Source organism: Tigriopus californicus, chromosome 5 (assembly GCF_007210705.1).
Source record: "Tigriopus californicus strain San Diego chromosome 5, Tcal_SD_v2.1, whole genome shotgun sequence".
NCBI lineage: Eukaryota > Metazoa > Arthropoda > Copepoda > Harpacticoida > Harpacticidae > Tigriopus > Tigriopus californicus.
This window is the reverse complement of record NC_081444.1, coordinates 636722-657664: the sequence shown is the minus strand read 5'-3', so window position 1 is coordinate 657664 and position 20943 is coordinate 636722. Positions and strand designations below refer to the sequence as shown.

The 20943-nt window shown below is 37.9% G+C and overlaps 1 protein-coding gene and 1 long non-coding RNA gene across 2 annotated transcripts in view; one reads left to right on the top strand and one right to left on the bottom strand.

Moving 5' to 3' along the window:
- Positions 1–20943, top strand: part of LOC131880188 (trafficking protein particle complex subunit 10-like) — a gene marked incomplete in the record, with an annotated part of 83558 nt that overhangs the window by 52115 nt on the left and 10500 nt on the right. The window contains 1 exon segment of the mRNA XM_059226731.1: positions 15397–15528. Within this exon segment, the coding sequence (XP_059082714.1) occupies positions 15397–15528 (132 nt within the window).
- LOC131880199 (uncharacterized) lies at positions 2650–3594 on the bottom strand. The gene is made up of 2 exons (XR_009373242.1): positions 3025–3594; positions 2650–2955 (listed from the first exon to the last, which is right to left on the bottom strand). It is a non-coding gene; the product is annotated as an uncharacterized LOC131880199 (long non-coding RNA).

The window sequence follows — 20943 nt, the reverse complement described above, 5'->3', positions numbered from 1 at the left end:
CCACTTCAGAAGCTTGGTAGTAGCAATGTCAGTACCTCTATCCTATGCTAATGATGCAAAATTGCTATGTGGTAGGAGTGGTCAAGATTCCAAATGTCTGTTAGAGGTCCTAGACCAAATCTACTCTTGGGTTGCTAAGAGTAATATGGCATTGGATGGAATGAAATTCCGCTCAATGACATTTGGGTCAACTCCTTTAAATACTCCACTCGTAGATGATGAAGGTAAAGGCATTCAGCAGGTCTCATCCATGAAGGACTTAGGTGTAGTCCTCCAAGATAATGGGAAGCTCGATGAGCATATCCAGTTGAAAGTTGGCCAAGTTTTCAAACATGTGGTTGACCGTATCAAGTCAATAATGGCAATAAGAAAATATGAAGAAATTATTCTCTAGTTCTCTAGCACCGGTATGTGTCCCTGTAATAGTTGCCCAATCAAGAGTGGCCAATCATTTACTAATTAGAAATCGAAGTCTATTTTTTAAAGCTTCATTTGCTCTTCGACGTTAGGCCAGTGATACACTGTGAGAAAGACACGTCATGAGGAGCACAAATATCGTCTGCAAGATATTCTTTTGGATCTCCGAAGTGTCTCCAATGATTATTAGAGGGACAACAATCGGCCCCAATTTCAATCGGCCAGAAGGAAAGCTGTACAAAAGTGAGTTGATTTAATTTGGAAAAGCTAGCATATACTTTGCACATTTCTTGTGACAGATTGCTTCCATGAGAATACTCATTATTTCGGCAACGATATGGGTTTGGTGCCAGACGTCGAGTCAGTTTGGGCGTGCCAAGACATCTGCCAGACATCTATGGGTTGCAGACATTTCACATACAATGGAAAGGACCATCCCTTTGACAGACATCGCTTCGAATGCATTTTGAAGACTGGCAGCATTGATACTATGGACATGAATGGCGCAACATCTGGCCCTAAGATGTGTTCGTAAAGCGTTTCTTAACTCTCTTTGCAAAGAAAAAATAAAAAGACAAATAAAGCCAAAACAATAGGCAATAAATCATTGGGCGACCGAGGTACAACGGATTGGTCCAAAGATGATGATGAAATGGTCCCTGATTAACCTCTCTTATAGGGAACATTGTGGCCTGATAGCCTTGGCAGGTAAAGTTATTGTTTTGGCCCCAGCCGGGTAAGAAGTGGTCAAATAATACTAGAATGCTAGCTAGAACACAGGGTGGTAAGAATTTAATGGCCGTTTTAGTCCCGTCTGGAAATATTTCTCTTTACTCAGAGATTTACTCTATCATGTAGAGCCTGAAATTTCCATCGCGAGGGACTATCAAAAAACGTTGCCTCACATAATTCGGAAAAATCATTCTTTCAAACATGATTCTCAACTGATTTGTACCGACCGCCACTTTCGTTGGTTCTTGATTTTTAATTCAAATAAAAAAAATCAAGCATTTCCACGTAATGCCATTTTCTAATGTCTTTTTTGGGATAGGGGGAGTCACCTGGGAACTCCCCCAAACTAATTTTTTTCACTAATACTTAGAATGTTTAATTAGGCTAGTAGTTGTAGCTTTTTGGTTGAGCCTCTGCCTCTCAATTCACAACCCCTAGTTTGGGACTACTGCACAACAAATATCCTTGGCTTAGTTCAAATCCGGGCTTACTGAGCCCAACCCTTTTAAAAGTATTTGAATTACAGCATGAGTTGCTGCCTGAACAGTTTAGATGCCCTTACCTTCATCATCTAATAGTGAAGAGTCTAATGGCATTGACCCCAAGGTCATTGAGCGGAATTTCATTCCATCCAATGCCATATTACTCGTAGCAACCCAAGAGTAGATTTGGTCTAGGACCTCTAACAGACATTTGGAATCTTGACCACTCCTACCACATAGGATACAGGTACTGACATTGCTACTACCAAGCTTCTGAAGTGAACCAATGAAGGTAATGAAAAAGAAAGGACCTAAAGTGGAGCCCTGGGGAACACCCGACTTGACATCATGTGTGTCACTAAAGGATCCCTCAACCTTAACCAATTGCTTCCTAACAATAAATGAAACTTTTGAACCAATTGAGAACCTTGCCTTGGATCCCAATCTCATGGAGCCTTTTAACTAAAAGGCCATGATCGACTTCATCAAAGACCTTTGCAAAATCAAGATAGACTACATCAACTGACTCATGACTCTCTCGTCCCTCAATGACGTGCTCTATATGCTCAATCAATTGGGTAGCCGTTCTAAAATTTGGTTTGAACCCATGCTGGCTAGGAGGAGGGAGTTCATGGACGTCAAAATATTCAATAAATTTGAACTTCTTGATCTTCTCAAATACTTTGGCAATATAATCGATACTTGAGTTGAGAAACAATCTTCGTTTTCCGTCTCCTAAGGGATTTTAGTGTTTGTCTCTGTAGAGGATACGTTAGAGCAGATTATAAAACTGATTTAGACCTTAGTTCCTTTTTATTACTGGCATCGAAATCCGTAAAGAATATTCATTTTGGTAATGCTTAAAACCATTGAAAAAGATCAATTGTGTTTCAATTCTTTTTCAAAACATTTTTTAGCACGATAAATATGTTCCCTCGATATTCCTAAGTGAAGGGTACACACAATTGGAAACCTTTAGCTGAGATACGTATTTCGACCAAAAGAATTGGCGTATGGCTTGAAATAGAAAGCCCATTTAAAAATGAGATCCTTTTTATTAATGCATCCAATTTTGTTGACAGCAATGTATGTTAGCAAAACTTTGGACCCGAAAGTAATCCCGGTTTGAATACGACGATGGTCTTATTTGATTTCAGATAGCAATTATGTTGAGCGACATGTCGGGGAATTTGTTCCGGAACGTAGGCGAAAAATTCACATCTTGTGGTGTCTTGACAAATATCTTGACACTCCCTGACCGTTGTAACATTCGAAATGAGTCCTAAATCGTTCGAAGGGTATCCAATGTCTTTCTCAAAGCAATCTGAAACAATTGAGAGTGGAAGGGATGCGACAATTAACTCCGAATGGAGCTAAGATCGTATTAATTTACCGTAAAGTAACCTCCCAGTGGGACGGACGAAATTTGGTCCAACTGTGGTCCCTGTAATGATATTAGAGCTGACTTTTGGGACCAGCGTCAGTGTTAAAAATATTATGAAATCGTCTTTCTTCATGGTTCAAGCTTGAACTGAGGTGGGATTGAAGTGTGGACTAAGCTTTTTTGTATTTTTTTTTTTAGACGTAATACCTTGTAAGGGTCATGCAAGAGGTCTGTATAAATCAAAAGGAATTTTCTCAAAAGTGTGTGCGCTATTGAATTAATTTACATTACTCCAGTCCAATGTGTACGCAAAAAGTTTCAACCGAAGCACCCATATGTGTAGCCTCTCAAACAAAACGTTTAGAGTTTTTCTTCTTGAAAAAATGTGTTAAAACTCCCCCACTTTACTTCAAAAAGGAAAAAGCCCTTACACTCTTTTTGTTTCAATATCATATAACATGAAATTCAGGAAGCAAACAATTACAAATCTTTATGTGCGGACAACCATAGTAGCCAAGATGTGCAAAAGACTAATCCATTGCAAAATGGATTAAGCAAAAATCGAGATATTGTAACATGATTTTCCGAATGTTATTCCAACAGAATGGATTTACCTGATTTTAGTTGATATTGATCAGATTTAGGTGACTCATTCCTGCCCTGTCGGTCTTGCACCATCTCTGACAGAAAAAGGCACTCGATTACGAAATTCCAGTTCAAATCGTTAGTTTGTCGATTTTTTTGTCCCGTAATATTTATCGGTTTTATATAACAATCCAAATTGTATTTCTGAACTCAAACACTCAATCACAGAACAAAGTGGGCGTCTTCATAGGACGAATAGCTATTTCTTTTACGAGGGTTTCCTACTCCCTGGGTGTGGAAAACTAGAGAAGAGGAGAGTAAGTGGATTGAGGGCAAATCTGAACCATGCAATCGACCAGTTTCATGTCCGAGTGCATTGTGTCGACATAGGGAGGCAAGAGTAAGAAGTGCCAGAGGTGGAGGAGTAGGAGCCGCCCGCTCCTTCAGTCCTTGGCTCCTCCGACAGCACTGGCTCTACTTACTCTTGCCTCCTTAGGTCGACGCAGAGCACGCACGAGGCCATGAATCTGGTTGACTGCATGGTTCGGGGTGGCCCGAGGTACCACGTTGCTCTCCGATTCGACAGTTTTCAGACCCAAGGAGTAGGAACCCGAGTGAAAGACGCAATTTTCCGTCATTCAAGAAAATGTCCGGTTATTTTTTGGCCCGAAACAAGCAAAAAAAAAACTTGTCACATCACTATTGGTTGAAAATTGCAAAGCCTAGAGTTTAGAGAAAAAAGTATGAGAAAGCATATTGACTACATTTCAAGACAGTAAAGAAATATCTTTGTCAAGTAAAGAATTCTAATCAAAACTCCCAAAACAGGTCAAAAAGTTACACTGGGGAAATTAGTAAATTCAGCATCATTCAGGTTGTTTCAATTGTTTCTTGAAGTGAGCAGTGTTTTGGACCTCGATAAAACGTTAATATCTTCAATTCAAAGACCTGCTGCAACAGTTCTTAATCCCTTGATCAAAACTTGGCTTGCTTATTTATAAATCTGTTGAATTTGAAGAACATTTATGTATGCAAAGCATTATTATTGCGTCATAGACTTTCTGAAAAACATCAAAAGATTTACCTAAATAATTGATTGCATTATTTAACGACAAATCTGAGTACAATAACTTCCGCTCGTAGTTTTATTTATGTACCAGTATATGAAAAGGATGAACATATATAGGGAACCAAAATATGTAGCTAAATTAAACCAATATCTAGTCCATCAACCAAAACTAAAGGTAGCAAGCGTGTTAAAGAGCATGTCAACTTGGCACATTCAAACTTCATTCCCTATCTTGGATAAAGGCGTCTTTGAGCAGAATTGGGCCGTTCTTAAGCAACCCCAGTACTCAAATGAAACACTTCCATGCTCCGTATTATTGAGATACATTGTATGAAATCAAATAGAAAATGCACTTCCTGAGTAAATTAAGAGGTTCGGTGAATATATCAGACAAATTTTCCGAGAGAAAACCGAACAAAAATATTCCGAAACATCACGAGTCATGATGGCTGATGATCTGAATTCAGTTGAATGGTGCGTCCTCTTGGCCTTGTTTTGTGAAGAAACTAAAGCTTTAGTATATAGTATCTATTATTGTGGACCTCCATAAGTGCGGCAAAATAACTTTTCCTAACCAACGGACTACTTGAGCCAAATTCCTTTCCTCCGCGGCCAAAACCACGCCCTTGATAACAGCCGTTAATGAAATCAATTCGGCCACACCACTTACGAGTGTCAGTGAACGTGAATGACTATTTTGCTACATACAAACCCAGTATAAGATTTGCCGATATTCAAAACATCTATGGTGTTCTCTTATGACAGAGGATAGTTGATACCATCACCATGGAGAACAGTGCTGAAGAAGCCTTGGGAAGGTAACGTGACATCCATTGCAAATATATTACCTTTCAGAGGGATTTTGTCGTGAATTCAAACAACATGCTTTCATAAGGTATTTCTTCATATTTTCAAAAGCATCTTCTAATTTTATCCATCCCATCCTCATTATTCCCAACATCAACTTCAAGTGGAAGAATGTGAACAGTCTTTTTAAAAGTGATCAAATGCTTTTTGAGCGGAAAAATATGTAATTATTAAACTCATTGAATTATAATACTCAAAACAACATGACATTAGACATCATTGCAAGGCGTAAATATTTTTTGACCCAGCATAGAGCATTGTTGTCTAGCATGAATCTTTTTTATTTGAAAGAGGCAATGAATACCAGGGAAGTTGCGTCAAGGTTATATTATGATAGCTGAGGCAACAAGATAAGCATTAAAAATCTGTTTTATGCCACTGAATTTGCATAAAAACTCATCAAAATATGTACTGAAATATGCTATTTAACCAAAATATGCTTTTAAACCCAAACTAAGCACTTTATGCTTGAAAACATCAAATATGTAATGTAAACGAAAAAACCATTTTTTGACATAATGATGACGTTTTACAACAGTTGGTATCCAAAACACAAGGCTGGTGGCATTAACTAAACTATCAAAACCGAGCTTTGTAACAATTGGTACATTTTTTTAAACTTGTAAGATAGCTTGTAAATCAATTGAAACCCCTAAAGAACTGCAAATGTTCATTGATTTTTCGTCCCAGTTTCATGGCTAATTCTATGGGAGGATTGAGACAACGCCAAACGCCAAACATAGCTCATGAGTAGAGATTGGACTTGAAATTGATTTGCACATACGAGCAGAGCAGCAATTCAAAGGGTTTTTCGTAACTGGTTTTCTTCTTTGGATAGTTCAGACCATCCACACTAAGGTAAACCTATTATGCATTGTAACCCTCTTTGATTGCTGCTCAACGTACAAATCACGTTCAAATCCGATCTCTACTCATGAGGAAATGTGCTGGGGTTGAACGTAATCTAGCTTGCTTCCAATTAGCGTCAATTAGCTATGGGTCAAAAATCTCCACCTCAAATTCCTTGACTCTTCAAACCGGTTTGTTTTCTATGTACAGTCTCTCATTGCACATTGAGTATGTATTGTTGCTTCTCTTGCCATTTACTCTCCCAGCTTTTCTTCCAGCATTTACACTCCACTGCTCCATTTTCAAAAACCACTTCTGTACTCACTTACTCTCCCCTGCTCCATTTTAAAAAAACACTTCTCTACTCACTTACTCTCCCCTGCTCCATTTTAAAATACCACCCACCTATTCTTCCAACTTAATATTTAACAATGTTTAAAATATATACCCACCCAAAAACCCCATTTCCCACAAATGCCCCGTAATGGTTGTCGCTACCAGCAAAAGGACAATTGGTCGCCTAATTCCTTCATCTTACCCCCAATACCTTTTTCACTTACTCAACATTCTCCCAGGGGGAAGTAAGTAACTAGGGATGCGAGAATATACCAAAAAATAGCGGGCATTTTCACTTACCGTGGCGGAAAAATCGTACTTTCTGTCAATCGATGTTATATCATCTAGCTGTTAGAAGCTGTGTTTGATTAAATGAGGTTATATATTTTAGCCCACCCTTTTCAATAATAAGATGAGACCTAAAACATCCGAATGTTTGAAAGACTAAGGTTATCATGCTTGAAGGAAAAGTCGACAATTTAAAAGACGCAAAACCATCACAAACTCTCGTAATTTTTTAAACCCCTTTACAAGTTTTCAAGAAATGATGTGTGGAACGATAAAAAACCGCACTGCTCTTGAAATTGGTCTGATTGAACCACTGACATAGATTACTATTTAATATGTGGAAGTAAATCATGTTTATTCTTAGAAGTACACTGAGTGAAAGAGAATTTTATTGAATAAGTAAGAAGTGGGAATGGTAGTGAGCCCTTGAATAACGTATCCCTTGTTGAGATCAAGTTATAAACAAGGCTATCCAAATGATACAAATGCATTATTTTTCACTTTTTCTAATCTTTTTGCACTATTTGTATCATTTTTAAACGAAAAAAAAAGCCTCCCAATAATTTTATTCAAGGAAAAGGGATAAAATAATCCTTGAAATTATGCAAAACAAGTTCTCTTTGACCAATTGCTTTTTTGCTTCAAATGGTATTTTTCCTACATGGCAGGATTTCCTTGCCTTTCGGACAGCACAACCATTCAAGATTGCATTTCTTCAAATTGCAAAAAACAAGTGACGTAAATACTTTTTTCACCACATGTCCAAAGTATCTAATGAAAGAAAAAAAAATGGTTCCTCTGGTATGCTTACTTGTAAGCACAACAGAGTTGATGAATGACTTATGTACAAGTGTTTTGCCATGACGCCAGCTACTTTTGTTCAAAGTACATATAGTATTGAGAGTTTATTAGTAACCTTGCACACTTTGATCCTTTTGAACTTAGCTGTGTGGTGCATTGTTAAGAAGAAAGAGGCCTGCTGTAATCATTCAGTTGAGTAAAGCACTTTTAGAGTAAGTTTGTGCACCTTTTATGACATGCTCTTAAATTTTTGTTTACCATGTCATTCTATTTTTCATTATTTTGTTACGAACTCTTTTAAAAAGAGTAAAATGAACTATAAGTAACTGCATTTATTTGCATGTTTTTGCATTTGTCATTGTAATTTTTCACCTTTTTGTTGCATTTTTGCCAATTTTATTCGCATTATTTCGACAGCCCTGGGTATTAAGGAAAAAATGGGGCATTTTTTTAAGAACTGTTGAACCGTTTAGCTATTCTGCATCTCTGTGAATTCAGTGAAGCTATTAACAGCCATATGTTTTCAACTTGACTATACTGTATATAGGTGCAAGAATCTCCTTGGAGCACGCCATTGGTGTTTGAAAATTTCCATGACACTCTCTTTCCGGATCTGATATACAAGTTGGTCTTTTGTAGAGTGTAAGATTAAAGGAGAACAAAATGCAGTGGGATACCTCGATTTTGAAGTTTAAAGGCCAGCTTTGTCCGGTTGATAAAATTGAATGCCCTCCGAAAATTGATTAAAGTCACGTATGTCTACTTTTTCATAGCTTGAACGGCCAAAAGTTGTTTCACGTAGAAATGATCCAGTTTATTTTTTAACAATAATTCAGATTGCATTAAATTTAAAAAGAATAGTTATCGTTATCAAATGATGGTTCTCAATCGGCTAAGAAGTTTCATTTGTGGTGGAAACAATTAGTTAAGGTTGAGAGATCCCTTAGTGACAGACATGATGTCAAGTCGAGTGTCCCTCAGGGTTCCATTTTGGGTCCTCTCCTTTTCATTATCTTCATTGCTCCGCTTCAGAAGCTTGGTAGCAGTAATGTCAGTATCTCTTCTTATGCTGATGATACAAAATTGGTAGTTGGTAGGAATGGTCAGGATTCCGGTTGTCTTGCAAAGGTCCTAGACCAAATCTACTCTTGGGTTGCTACGAAATTCCGCTCAATGACCTTTGGGTCGACGCCATTAGACACTCCACTATTAGATGATGAAGGTAAGGACATTGAGCAGGTCTCATCCATGAAGGATTTAGGTGTAGTCCTCCAAGATAATGGAAAGTTCGATGAGCATATCCAGTTGAAAGTTGGTAAAGCTTTTCAAACATGTTGTTGGATATATTCGCACGTTTAAGTCCAGAGATAGTATCACGATGCTAACTCTGTACAAGTCGATTGTTCAGCCGCATCTTGAATATGCCTCGCCCATTTGGGCTCCAATTAGTTCAGCAGGTTTGCAAAAGCTCGAGCAAGTTCAAAAATGTTTTACTAGGAACATCGCAGGATTGAGAGAGCTCTCATGTTGGGAGAGACAAAAAAAGTTGGCACTGTACAGTGTTCAGAGAAGGTACGAAAGGTATCTGATATTGTACGTTTTCAAAAGCATTCATGAGCTTTGTCGCAACCCAGGGTTTAGGGTCAACTGTAGTGACCGTAGAGGCTTAGTGTGCGTTTTGAGAGCACCTTCAAGCCCTCGAGAATCCAGGCTAGTTAAAACAATGAAGTCCAACTCTCTTCTTTTTCGCTGGCTCCTTCATTGTTCAATTTGCTGCCTCAAGTATTCGTAGGGTTTATGTAGGGGTTGATCCAGTAGCAGGATTTAAGTCAGACTTGGACAAGTTTTTGAATAAAATCCCGGATCAACCTTATATTCAAGGATTAGCCAGATCAGCCAATTCTAATTCGTTGGTAGATCAAAAAAAAAATATATAAATAAAAGTCAAGTAAAATGAATAATCTTCTCGCCTTGAACTGCTGGGATTCCAATCCCGGTAGCGGTAAGGAAGTCCGCAAAAAAAAAACAAGAATCCGGCTATCACTACAATGCTTGTTGTTCTAGTAAATGGCGTGTTGCTTACTAAATTTTGGAGTGTTTTTGGCCTCCTAATACCCTTATTTAAAGCTCTCTTTGGAGACACTCACTTTTGGATGAAACTGGGAGACTAGAAAAATATTTAAAAAAAGTATTTTTGTAATGTTGGCCAAACCATGAACAACTGGAATATGGACGGGGACGCTTGGTTTGGGAATGAACGAACTAGCCCTCTTGTGGTGATTGATTACCAGAAGAGTGCTAAGTCATTCATTCTGTGCTCTGTTATGTACTCCACTTTGAGAGGGCATAACTTTTGACCCAATCGTTTGATTGAGCTGACATTTGAAATACGCAATCGCAGGGTTCTGAGGCCAGCCTTATTTGAAGAAGAATTTAACTCACTGACTCGAATTGGAGTTGCTAATTTTCAACTTTACCATCCCCGTAACATTAGATCATGAATACTTTTGAAAGTTAGCGGCTGGTACAAGTTCAATCGGAATCTTACCTTGGCAAATGATAGGAAACGTTTCCTGGATTGCAATCCCGAGATCAAGAATCCATTATCATATCAACATTATCTGAATGTTGTGCGGATTGCTTTTCGACCTCTTATTATTCTGCAAAGTGACGGAATTCAGAGTATGTACAGAGGCCAGTTTTTTAAAACTCTTACCTCGGAGTTAGGGGCTTGGACGTTAACCGTTTTGAAAATACATTGCTCAAAGTGGTGAGCGGATGCACATTCTAGGTAACGTCCAAGCCTTAACTCCGAGGTACGAGCGTTTAAAAAACTGACCTCTGGCCAAATAAAAGGTGCGACTCGAACACAAACTGGTTTTGAATTCTTCAACGGTGACAATTCCGTCTCAAAATAAATGTTTGTTTTAGACTTTGTCCGTGCTTCTGGATATATTGAACTTTATTGCTAATCATACATCATTTTGAATTATTCAGAGTAGTAGGTTTTCTCACATATTTCCAATCCATCGCAACTCGAAACCATCCACAATTCGGGGGGGGCTCTTACTTCCCTGCTAGTCTAAGGACACTCAAGGTCTGGGCAACATCTTGCCCCTGAATAAGCTCCTAAATTGCCTTCCTTTCCTGTACTGGTGGTCTTTAAAAAGCACATTTTTCGAAATGCCATGTCCCGAAAATTCTTGGGTAAGTATGTGAAATATTGACACTCCGGGATGCTTTGGCAAAGGGCTTGACATCTCCACGGTGACTTAATATTGGAGTAGTTTTCGATGTCAATGCCTTTATTATCTACATCCTTTTCAAAACAACCTAATGAAGACGACGTAATGAATGAGCTTACTTTATTTTTTTATGATCGTTGTGTTTGATTTTCTTACCTTGATGTTGCTCTCCCTCGTAACGTATAAAGTTGGGGCTCACTGTGGTTCCTCGAATTATAAGTGAATTGACCTGACACCCCCAAAAAAGACCAATTAAGCCAATCCAAACGACCTTCATTGTTACTACGTCCTTTGAATATTGGGTGTAAAACGTCATGCAAATGCCTTTTTGAAGCCTCAAACCAACAGCAGAGTTCTACAATGTAAGACATCACTTTTTTGATAAATAATTGTGAAAGTTTGTGGTCGAGACGAGCTAGGGTGAAATAAAAGAAAAACAGCAATTTCAATAAAAAGTCGAAAAACTGCTGTCAAAGAATATGTTATTTCGTTTTAACCATAGCTTAAAAAGTACTTGTTTTTGTTGTCTACGGTGTTGTTAGAAAACCACTTGTCTGATTGTTCATCGTAAAAATTGCAGATTGGCTCAATAGAGTGTGGTTGAAGTCCGTCTTTTGGACTGTTTTTAAGATAATATTTTTCGGTCTTAAGGCAATTAAGGAATACCGCCAAATTTGTAAGTCCAAAAATAAAACATTCCAATAATAAGACATTCCATCCTTCTTATCGATTAAGATTCAAATGATGTAGTTTGGAAGCTTTATCAATTGTTGTGGAAGCGTATGCCCTTGATGAACACGTGGACCGAGTCATAAAATGCATTGACCGCCCTGTAAATGCAATTGAAGAGTTTTGTTGTTCAAAGCCACATCAATGACTGTCACTTAGTTTGAATAATTGTTGGAACAAGTTCAATGTGAAATATGATCTTTGTTCTGAGACTCAACCAATAAGGACTAACGAGGTGATTCGGTTGCCGAGCTTTCTTTTGTGCTCGACTACAAAGGCTTCTTCACATTCCGATCCGAAGAATAACCCATTGTGCTGAGCAACGTTACGGGATTTAGTAAATTCTATAGAGATCATAGAAAATCTCACTCTCAAAGAAGTGACATAAATTTTACTTAGTAATAGATTATTCTTAGATAAAATATGATCACTTGGATCAATTAAATCGTACAAACTATGATTCATCAACAGTTTCAAATTGCCATTGGTCCAACCATGTGCCGTCAGATGCAATGCATTGATCCAATATTTTATGGCTATAAGGTTATCCTTGAATCTGTTTTCATGCTCCATCCTTTTTAGAGGCTACTACTCGTCGTGTGATCATATATCACAATCGATTTCATTTGTCTTTCTGCTTATATTTTATCGGGTTGATTGAGGAACTACCTGTTTGAGAGGGCATCCTTGATTAACTGATCAAATACCAAGAGGAAATATTTTTCCTGAACGCCAGGTTTTATTCTATATGTTTTTACGAAAAAAATGAGCCTAAAGAACACTTAAATAAAATACGAAAACATCCTTCAATATAACTTCCTCTGTGTTTTTGTCGGCTCTTAAATGCCTAAGGATGTCTCTCTGCTGCGGCATGCAACATCATAGAGAGAAATTTAAATGTCTCGAGGACTTTCTTGAATAATCCGAAATATGTTTTAATCTTAGACGGGCAGGAGGACTTCCCACTACGTTATACAATTTGATTGTCCTCAATACATTGTTCATTAGGATTGCCAAGGAGCTTTCATCTCCTTGTGGCATTTCTCCCTTGGAAGCAAAGATTGCCAAGGAGTCAGTTTGATTGTATTTCATGTTCATTGATATGCTTTCATAAAATAGAGTACACTAATCTTTCAGACTGACTGAGAGATCTCAGACGCAAATGAAAGATCGAAAATTGAATAACTGCAACTTGAGGTACTAACTGTCCTAAAAGTTAGATTGAAGAACTCCTTAATTATCCTGTACCTATCGTAAAGAGGGCCACTTCCCGGCTGTTTGTCCGTCGAGGAGCCTTGGGAATGGTCCCATCAGACTTGATGTACGGGAAAAGGATGGCCTAAAGCTTGGAGACTCCAATGTCGAATCAGTTTGAGTCAATATCACATTGGCTTTAATGTGGAGTGCTCGATTGTGAGCTCTCTTGCAGAGAAGGAGCCACCATCAGAAAAAGAATGTCTCTCCAAAACACTTTTTAAAGGGGTTTTTAAAGAGGGCGTTAAACCTGTGATATCTAGCGATGCTTTTAAAATGAAATTTATTGAAATTAAAAACCCATTAAAGATGACTGGGAATCTCAATTTTCTGCTAGCGATAACTTCTCTTCTTTCTTCAACTTGCACTTTTCATGAATTTATTACCAAAGCGCCAGGCGCATCCAAATATGGTTTACCTTGTTTTCAATTTATTTCTCTTGGTTCGTATTGTTTATTACTAGTTCTTCTTCTTAACATTTGATTTCCGCAAGCCATAGACCAAGATGGACGAAAGACATGAAGACCTCCACTCGGGCAGTCAGCTGCGCTTTTTTATTAAATCTGATTGCAATTCAGCCATTGATTTGTTTGTCAAGATCAATTTGGTGTAAGTTGAAGGAACTTACATAGCAGGTTTCAGCACGATTGGGGCCTTCGTTAACGAGTAACAGTCAATTGAAATTAAGCATTTTTTGTGTCCTTGAGCGAATCATTTGAAGGAAAATTGAAAGGTGACACAGGTTATTATATCGCAACAACGATTGTACTGGGTCTTAAAATGCCCTCAGTTCTACAAAAATCATACAACTGTTCTGAAATTTTTTACCTATGCTTCCGATTGCCATCCCCAAATTTGGTTGCAAAATAAGCTTGTTGCCTTGACTAGACCCGGAAATGCTGCTCCATATCCATGTACGCTGTCATTCTTGCATAGACATATTTACACACCATTCAAGAGTGCTCGTTGTGGCAATGAACAATAAACATTCGACAAGAGACAAGCAATGTGGACTAAACAGACTAGCATTCAATTTACAATTTATATGAATTTAATTTTTTTTTGTTTTGATGTAATTAAGTCAAGGGTTGACATAATGGTATGCGAAATTTCGAATAACTTGGTGTAATTAGACGTTGTATTGCTCAAGAGAATGAAGACGAATTTGTTGAGGGACCTCTAGTCCTTTTTGATAAAAGCTGCAAAATGTTGGCTCAATAAAACTGTTCAAAAGTTAGGCACTAGTTGCGGTTTGATAAACTCCATAGAAATTCCAAGGCCCTCAAACTGTAAACAATTGAATTGGCAAATGACTGAGCTTCCCGCCAAATCAACCTGCTCTGGTCATGAGTCACTTTTCGAATTGGAGTAATAAAATAAAGAATGTAGATCTCTTCAAGTAAAGAAAAGTTATTCTATACTTTTGTAAGTAAAACTATAATAAAATCAGCTCATTTTTATATCCTTTACTTGCGAAGTGGTTCGTTTCAAAGTTATAAAGTCAAAAGCTTACATATCTGACCTAGGGCAGGCCGAAAATTCGAATTTTATTTAGTTTTTACTAGATAACTTGGGACATATCTCCTGAGTTCCTTATCATAGTGTTGGGCTCAAACTTGGCCAATTTCATCTATTCTTCAAGATCTTGTAGTCTTATGAAGAAGTGCTTATTTGTAATAATGTGAACGGTTTAGGAGATCAGATTTTTTTCGCTTCCGATGGCAGTCCACATCTCTAGAAGTCCGTGCCTAAGAACAATATTTTGAGCATGACAACAGTCCATAATTTGCAATAGGTTATTTTTGGATGGTTTTCAAACAACAAAGATAATAATAGACGGAATATGGATATTTTTCTCCGGCTTAAGAAAACTGTTTGCATCCGACTGTTGTCTGGCACATACCTCGACATGCAAATACCGACTCGTCACTAGAGATGGTGCTAATGGTATCCATATGATAATCGGTATTGTTTTCAAAGGAACCTAATGGCAAAGGGAAGTGTATTAGATTGAAGAAAAAAATAAGCGATAGTGTGTAGACAATAAGCTGTAGATAACACTCACAGACCTAAAATTGGCTGACTTTGACATTTATTCCTATGATCTGTTATTCGAAGATTAGGCCAGTTTCAAAGTTTAAGGATTCTAAGCTTTCTCCACGTGCCTAGTGCAAAGAAACGCAAGTAGGTGACGACGATTCTAGTGATTTATTGGCCAAGAAAGAGTCGTGGGCACTTGTTTGGCAAACTGATTGCTTGCTTCAGAACAATTTCATCAGTTTGTTAGTCAAAATATCAGTGAGCTAAAAAATGGAGCAAATATCTGCACCCCTAATACCGTGCCTTTTCACATTTCAGACCCTGTACATTCTCTCCAGCCGAATTCTGGCCGCCCAAGGGGCCGAGATTTGTCGATCGGCCACGATTTGTTCCCTGATTTTGGATCTGGAGCAAGTATCTCCCACTGAACACACATCCATTATGTACGAGGTAAGTGAGGATTCCAACGTGAAATCAAGGTGTAAAATTGAAGTATGCGATCAGAAATCAGATCTAAGAGGGGAGTCCCTGGAGAAGTTAAGATGTTTGAGGCCAGTTTTGTGATGCAAATTGCTTGTATCATGTGATGTCGCACATTGTGAGGGAAAATTTCCATTTTAGTTGATTTTAGACAATTTTCTTCCAGAACATCACTTTCAAACATATGGAATAGGATCGATCAATCAAAATTTCGATATAGGCAATGATGACTATACACCACTCTTTAGAGAGGACAAACATGCTGAAGCATGCTTGAGCTTTTTTTTGACGAAGGTTTCGGGTTCGAATCTATCCCATGACCCTCTTAAAAAAGGAAAACATCGATAATTTATTTTCACAAGCGGGGGAAAGTATTCGTATCAGATCCTGACCTACCAACCAACTATTTAATATCAAGACCACTAAAAACTCCTATTTCTCCACTCAATAGCATGAAAAGTGACATCGTACGGCCATAGATTGAAGTTTTTCCTCATTTTTTTCTAGAAATCTGTTTGACATGATGGTACAAAATAGGTTACAAGTGCATTAACACTTGCCCGCCTGCATCTATATTCCATCCATCCAATTTGAATAGCTCTGTCTCTTTTATCGTGGCAGTTTTTGGAGATGCACTTTATTAAAGGTTGGGACTCAGTGTGTTTGTGAACATACATCTTTTTAACAAATCAGACACATCTTAACATATTTCCATGAAGTTTTGATAAATAGCCGGGAGATGGGTGGTCAATTCGGTAAGAATTGACCTGCTACCAGCTTTTTTAAAAAAACCTGAAAACAGTGTAATCTTATCTCTAACCTGTAATGAAACTTAATATTAATAACAAAATTGTTGTTTGAAAGTTTCACTGTGACATTATCAACATGCTGTTGCTGAACTCAGTATCTTTTTTTCATGCAATAAGCATATTTAGGTACAATATGCTGGTTTAGCTGATTGGTCTGAGGGCCAGCGTGAACAATGCAAGAATCCTCTCCCCAGGTTTGTTTGTTTGATAAAAAGTCAGATGGCAGCTCTCTCACTTGGCCTACTATATGATGATGAGTGTCCCAATTGAGGGATATTCCGGCTTTGTCGCCACAACCAACATTGATTATTACCTCACACTCGAAAATGACCACATTTTTGCCCTTTTACGGTGTCCAAGCAATTTATGCTGTAGTTTTAAAAATGCTGCAAGGAAGCTTATACTTGGCTAGCCAGGGATCAAACCAGGATTTCCAAATTGGAGAGCAGATGCTCAAATAATACGGTACCACAGGTAGCCTCCTCTCCCCAGAAACGAGAAAATAAGCTCTAAGATGCCAGACTTTATCAACAGATTATTAAATGAACAATTTATTGCGCAAGTATTGTAACACAATGAATAAACCATCAACTCTTCTGGGAAATGTTTCAATTTCTCTACATGCAAATCATCATTTTACAGGAGGTTGTATATTGTATGATTGATGACGTGCCAACACTTTGGCAATCATCATTTCCAGCAAATAGTACTAGGAAAAGCACAGTTTCTCAAGTTTTTGGTGACTAACTTTAAAAACATCACTTTTTTTAAAACTTACCAGTAACCTTTTTAGCATAATTTATTGGAAAAAAATGATGATAAAAAGTCACCGGCATGCCGACAGTTTACAACATATTACTCTCTATTTATCTCTATTTGAAAGTCAAAAGTGTAGATAATTATACCCATATAGGATTTGAAAGGTCTCTCAGAAGGGTTGGTGGTGTATTTATGATGTTAGAATAGATCACAAAAAGCCCAATAGCACTGGCAATATTTGATCTGTTTTTAAGCAAAAACATGCAAAAAAAGTTAATTTTGAGCGTATCAATCGATATAACCTGCATTTGCGAACAATAAAGCCCTCAAACTACGACAGGCTTGACTACAGTTGGCCAGGGGAACCGCCCACGACGTTGTAGTACTCCCTCGGCATGACTAATGCCATTTTCTTTTAACTATTTTCAATTATAGCTCTGCAAAATTCGTTCATATCTCTTCAATGCTGCTAAAAGACTAAGTTTTGTTTGTAAAGAACTTTAATAAATGGGCCACTTCAAATCTTTTAGCGCAATATTTTGATTTGATTGTTCGATCGATGTTTTTCAATGGTACAGATGAAAATTTCGTTATTTCCGGCCACCCATTAGACCCAATTTTTATTCAGTAAACTTGTCATTGCCAGGTCTCCAATTATTGAATAACAATTATAATTTTCCATCTTGAAACACAGGGGATTACATTACCAATATTGGCAAGCAAGTTTGCGAAAAAAGAAGGGGAAACAATATGAAAACCACATGCCGTGCTACGGGTGGCATATTCGATCCTTCAAAAGTGACAAGTGAAGACTAAAGGCCATTCGAATATTTTTCAAACCTGTCTACAAAGAGAGGTTCTATTCGCAGCGTAATTTGTCGCGTGTGTAAATAGAGACGCACTACCTGGTTATGCAACATCTTAGCCCTTGTTTGTTCAGTCCAGTGAACTGATCCACTCTGCGTACAGCCTCGAAAGACTGGTTCAAGACATCTTTCTTTTATCATCCCAAGCAAGGCTCTTTTTCGTTCAGTCGTTGGTTGGTTGTTTCGTGGGTGGAGAATGTTTTCTGAGAAAACTATTTCGGGTCCAATTCTCTTCCTCCCAATCAGTCAGCCCAAGAGGAGGGGCTGGATCTCGAACGAACCAAAGATTACTTCACGTCCGTACCAATGTTGTACGTACGTACATCCGTTCCACCCACCAGACGGACCGCGAGGAGGTCATTTCCTCGAGACTTCTCGACTGTGGTTTGGTTTTCCGGAGGCTTTAGATTGGTTTGTTGTCTCTACCACTCACCTAACAGCATAACTACGCACACACACGCTGGTCTCTGGCAACATCTATTTACCCTCTCTTGATCCATGGAGTTAGTATCTAGATGTAGCGTAATCCAAATAGGCTCACGATATTGTAGCTTGGATCGAGTGATTGACCATTCATTCATTCATGGAACATTCTTACTACCAAAGTCATTCACATCCTTTGTTTCGCATCATCATTATGTTTTATAATTTCATTTTCAATGACATCTCCTCCTGCCTGACAAGAGCCATTCTTTGTCAAAAGGTTCTTGTGAAAGGCTTAAGGGACCTTTGCACTTCTATTGTCGAATGACGTCAAATGATAATCGCTCGGCACTACTGGGAAACAGACAATGGGGTCTGTCATTGTCCTTACAATTCGTCTCTTCTTTCTCACTGTATCTTTCTCTCTTGGAAATTTTTGGATCAATTTACAGACTTCGTTTTGCATTGCCAATGATTTTACTGAAGCAGTCGTGGAAATTGAAAGTGCTGCTCCCCGAGGTTTAAAAGGTATCCGATTTGTAAAAGCTCTGGTTAGCTCACCATATGACATTTCCATAGCGAAATAGTCTTGCTCTCCGTGGGAACCGTTTGAGAGGTCAAACGTACCTATGTTCCTTTCAAGTGGACTATTCAACCATCATAAATGTAAGAGGGACTCGAAAGCAAGAATGGTTTTAGTGAGAAAACGACTATTGGCTCAAAAGCTCTAATAATATTTGATGGCTCAGACAGAGCCATAGCCCAATTGGCCAAGGCATGTACAATCAACAACTGTTGTGTGCAATCAAATTCGTGGTCAACTGTACACATGACTGCTTAGGCCTAATATTGAAGGAGCCTTCTTAATTCACAAAGAGGGTTTCTTGATCGTTAGCACCTACAGAACTAGAGTTCACATATCGTAAGGATTGGATTTTTTTTTAACCTAACACAAGCATTATTATTTGCTGATTGATTGACAATTGAACAAAGCGTATACTGAGAATATATGTCCATCACTGGTTTGCCTTATGAAGCTTCCCAATTTGGACTCTCTTTTCCTGCATGAAGTCCACCAAAGCATAATAGATGGACCACATCAGAGAATATCTATTTATTCAATGGCCTGTAACATTATTTGCATGAATTTTAGAAAGTCTTGAATGCTATGTATTTCAGCAAATAAAGATAAACAAGAAGAAAATCAATGATTATTTACATCAATTAAAGTTAGATTCTGAAACTCAAAAACATATTTTTCATATTTAAAGTTATATTCAAGTGCATTTATGAGCAACTATTGACATAAAATTGATCATAGCAATAGAAAGCAACAATTAGAAGTAATCCAGATTGATTAAGTGGAAACAAAAACGCCAAAAAAGGAATAAAATTGCATTAGCACCAAAATGTTGGCACTTTTGACAATTGGCCACAAATTGGTCAAATGAAACAAGATTAGATGTTTATCGTTTCATTGGGTCAATTAGTTACTCGGGCAACAAAATTGGAGGATCATTTCTTGGGGTCATACATAGCATGTCACAAGGAGTTTCTTTTGTAAAGTAGGATGGCACTTTCCTATTTTGATTAAGGTGAATCAGAAGCTGACTTGGAATGAATGGCTCCTATTTGATCCCCCTGTACTTTTGTAATAACATTTCTTTTTTTTATGGTTTGATTTTAACTCAAAATAATCAGGAGCCAATTTAGGCTTGTGCAAAACTACTCCTTGTTCACTGAGAAGAGTCAAAATATCCCCATATTACCCAAGTTTCTTATCGGAAAAAGACTTTACGCAGTATTTAGTGAGTTAGTGCAAGTCCTTACCTTGAAAGAGGTGCTTGGTTCGATGCCCCTCCCCATTTGTTTATATTGGACAAGTATGATGGCTATGTTTGCTCGCAGTATGAGGCTCAAATTCAGAATGGCCGAGGAATGTAAATCAAGTGTTCAATTCAAAAAGCCATAGCACTGATAACGAACTACAACAATGGAAATACTGATTACTAGATGTCGAAAAAAAGTTACACCTGGAAGAAACTAGTGAACTTTTTATGGCCTTTTAAAAATATTTTTTATGCCGAATGCCAATTGTCTCACTTTTTACTTTTTCGACTCCTCCACCACTTGCTTATTTTAGTTTTTCAAATTTTTGAACAATTTCAGCCGCTTTGTCATTTAGGTGTTTTATCTGTTTTCTTCTCATCTAATTTTTCCTTGCTTAGGGCATTTTAATTTACCTCCGTGCAGCATGTAGAAGGCTTTAGCAATTTGAACTCTTGGTTTGGTTTGGGTTTTCCTAACCGCTAGGAGGAATGCCCCGGTGCTCCAAAAGTAAAAAAAAAAACACATATATTTAATTCGTCTAATTTTTAACAAATAAACTTTAAGCAGTATTCAGTCCCCCAAGGAATTCAAATATCAAATTGAACTCCCTCTTTTCTGTTTGGGAAAGTCAGGAAAAAAAGTTAGCTGCACATGCACTTGAGCTGTAATTGCCGAATTCGATCCTACCAAACACAAAA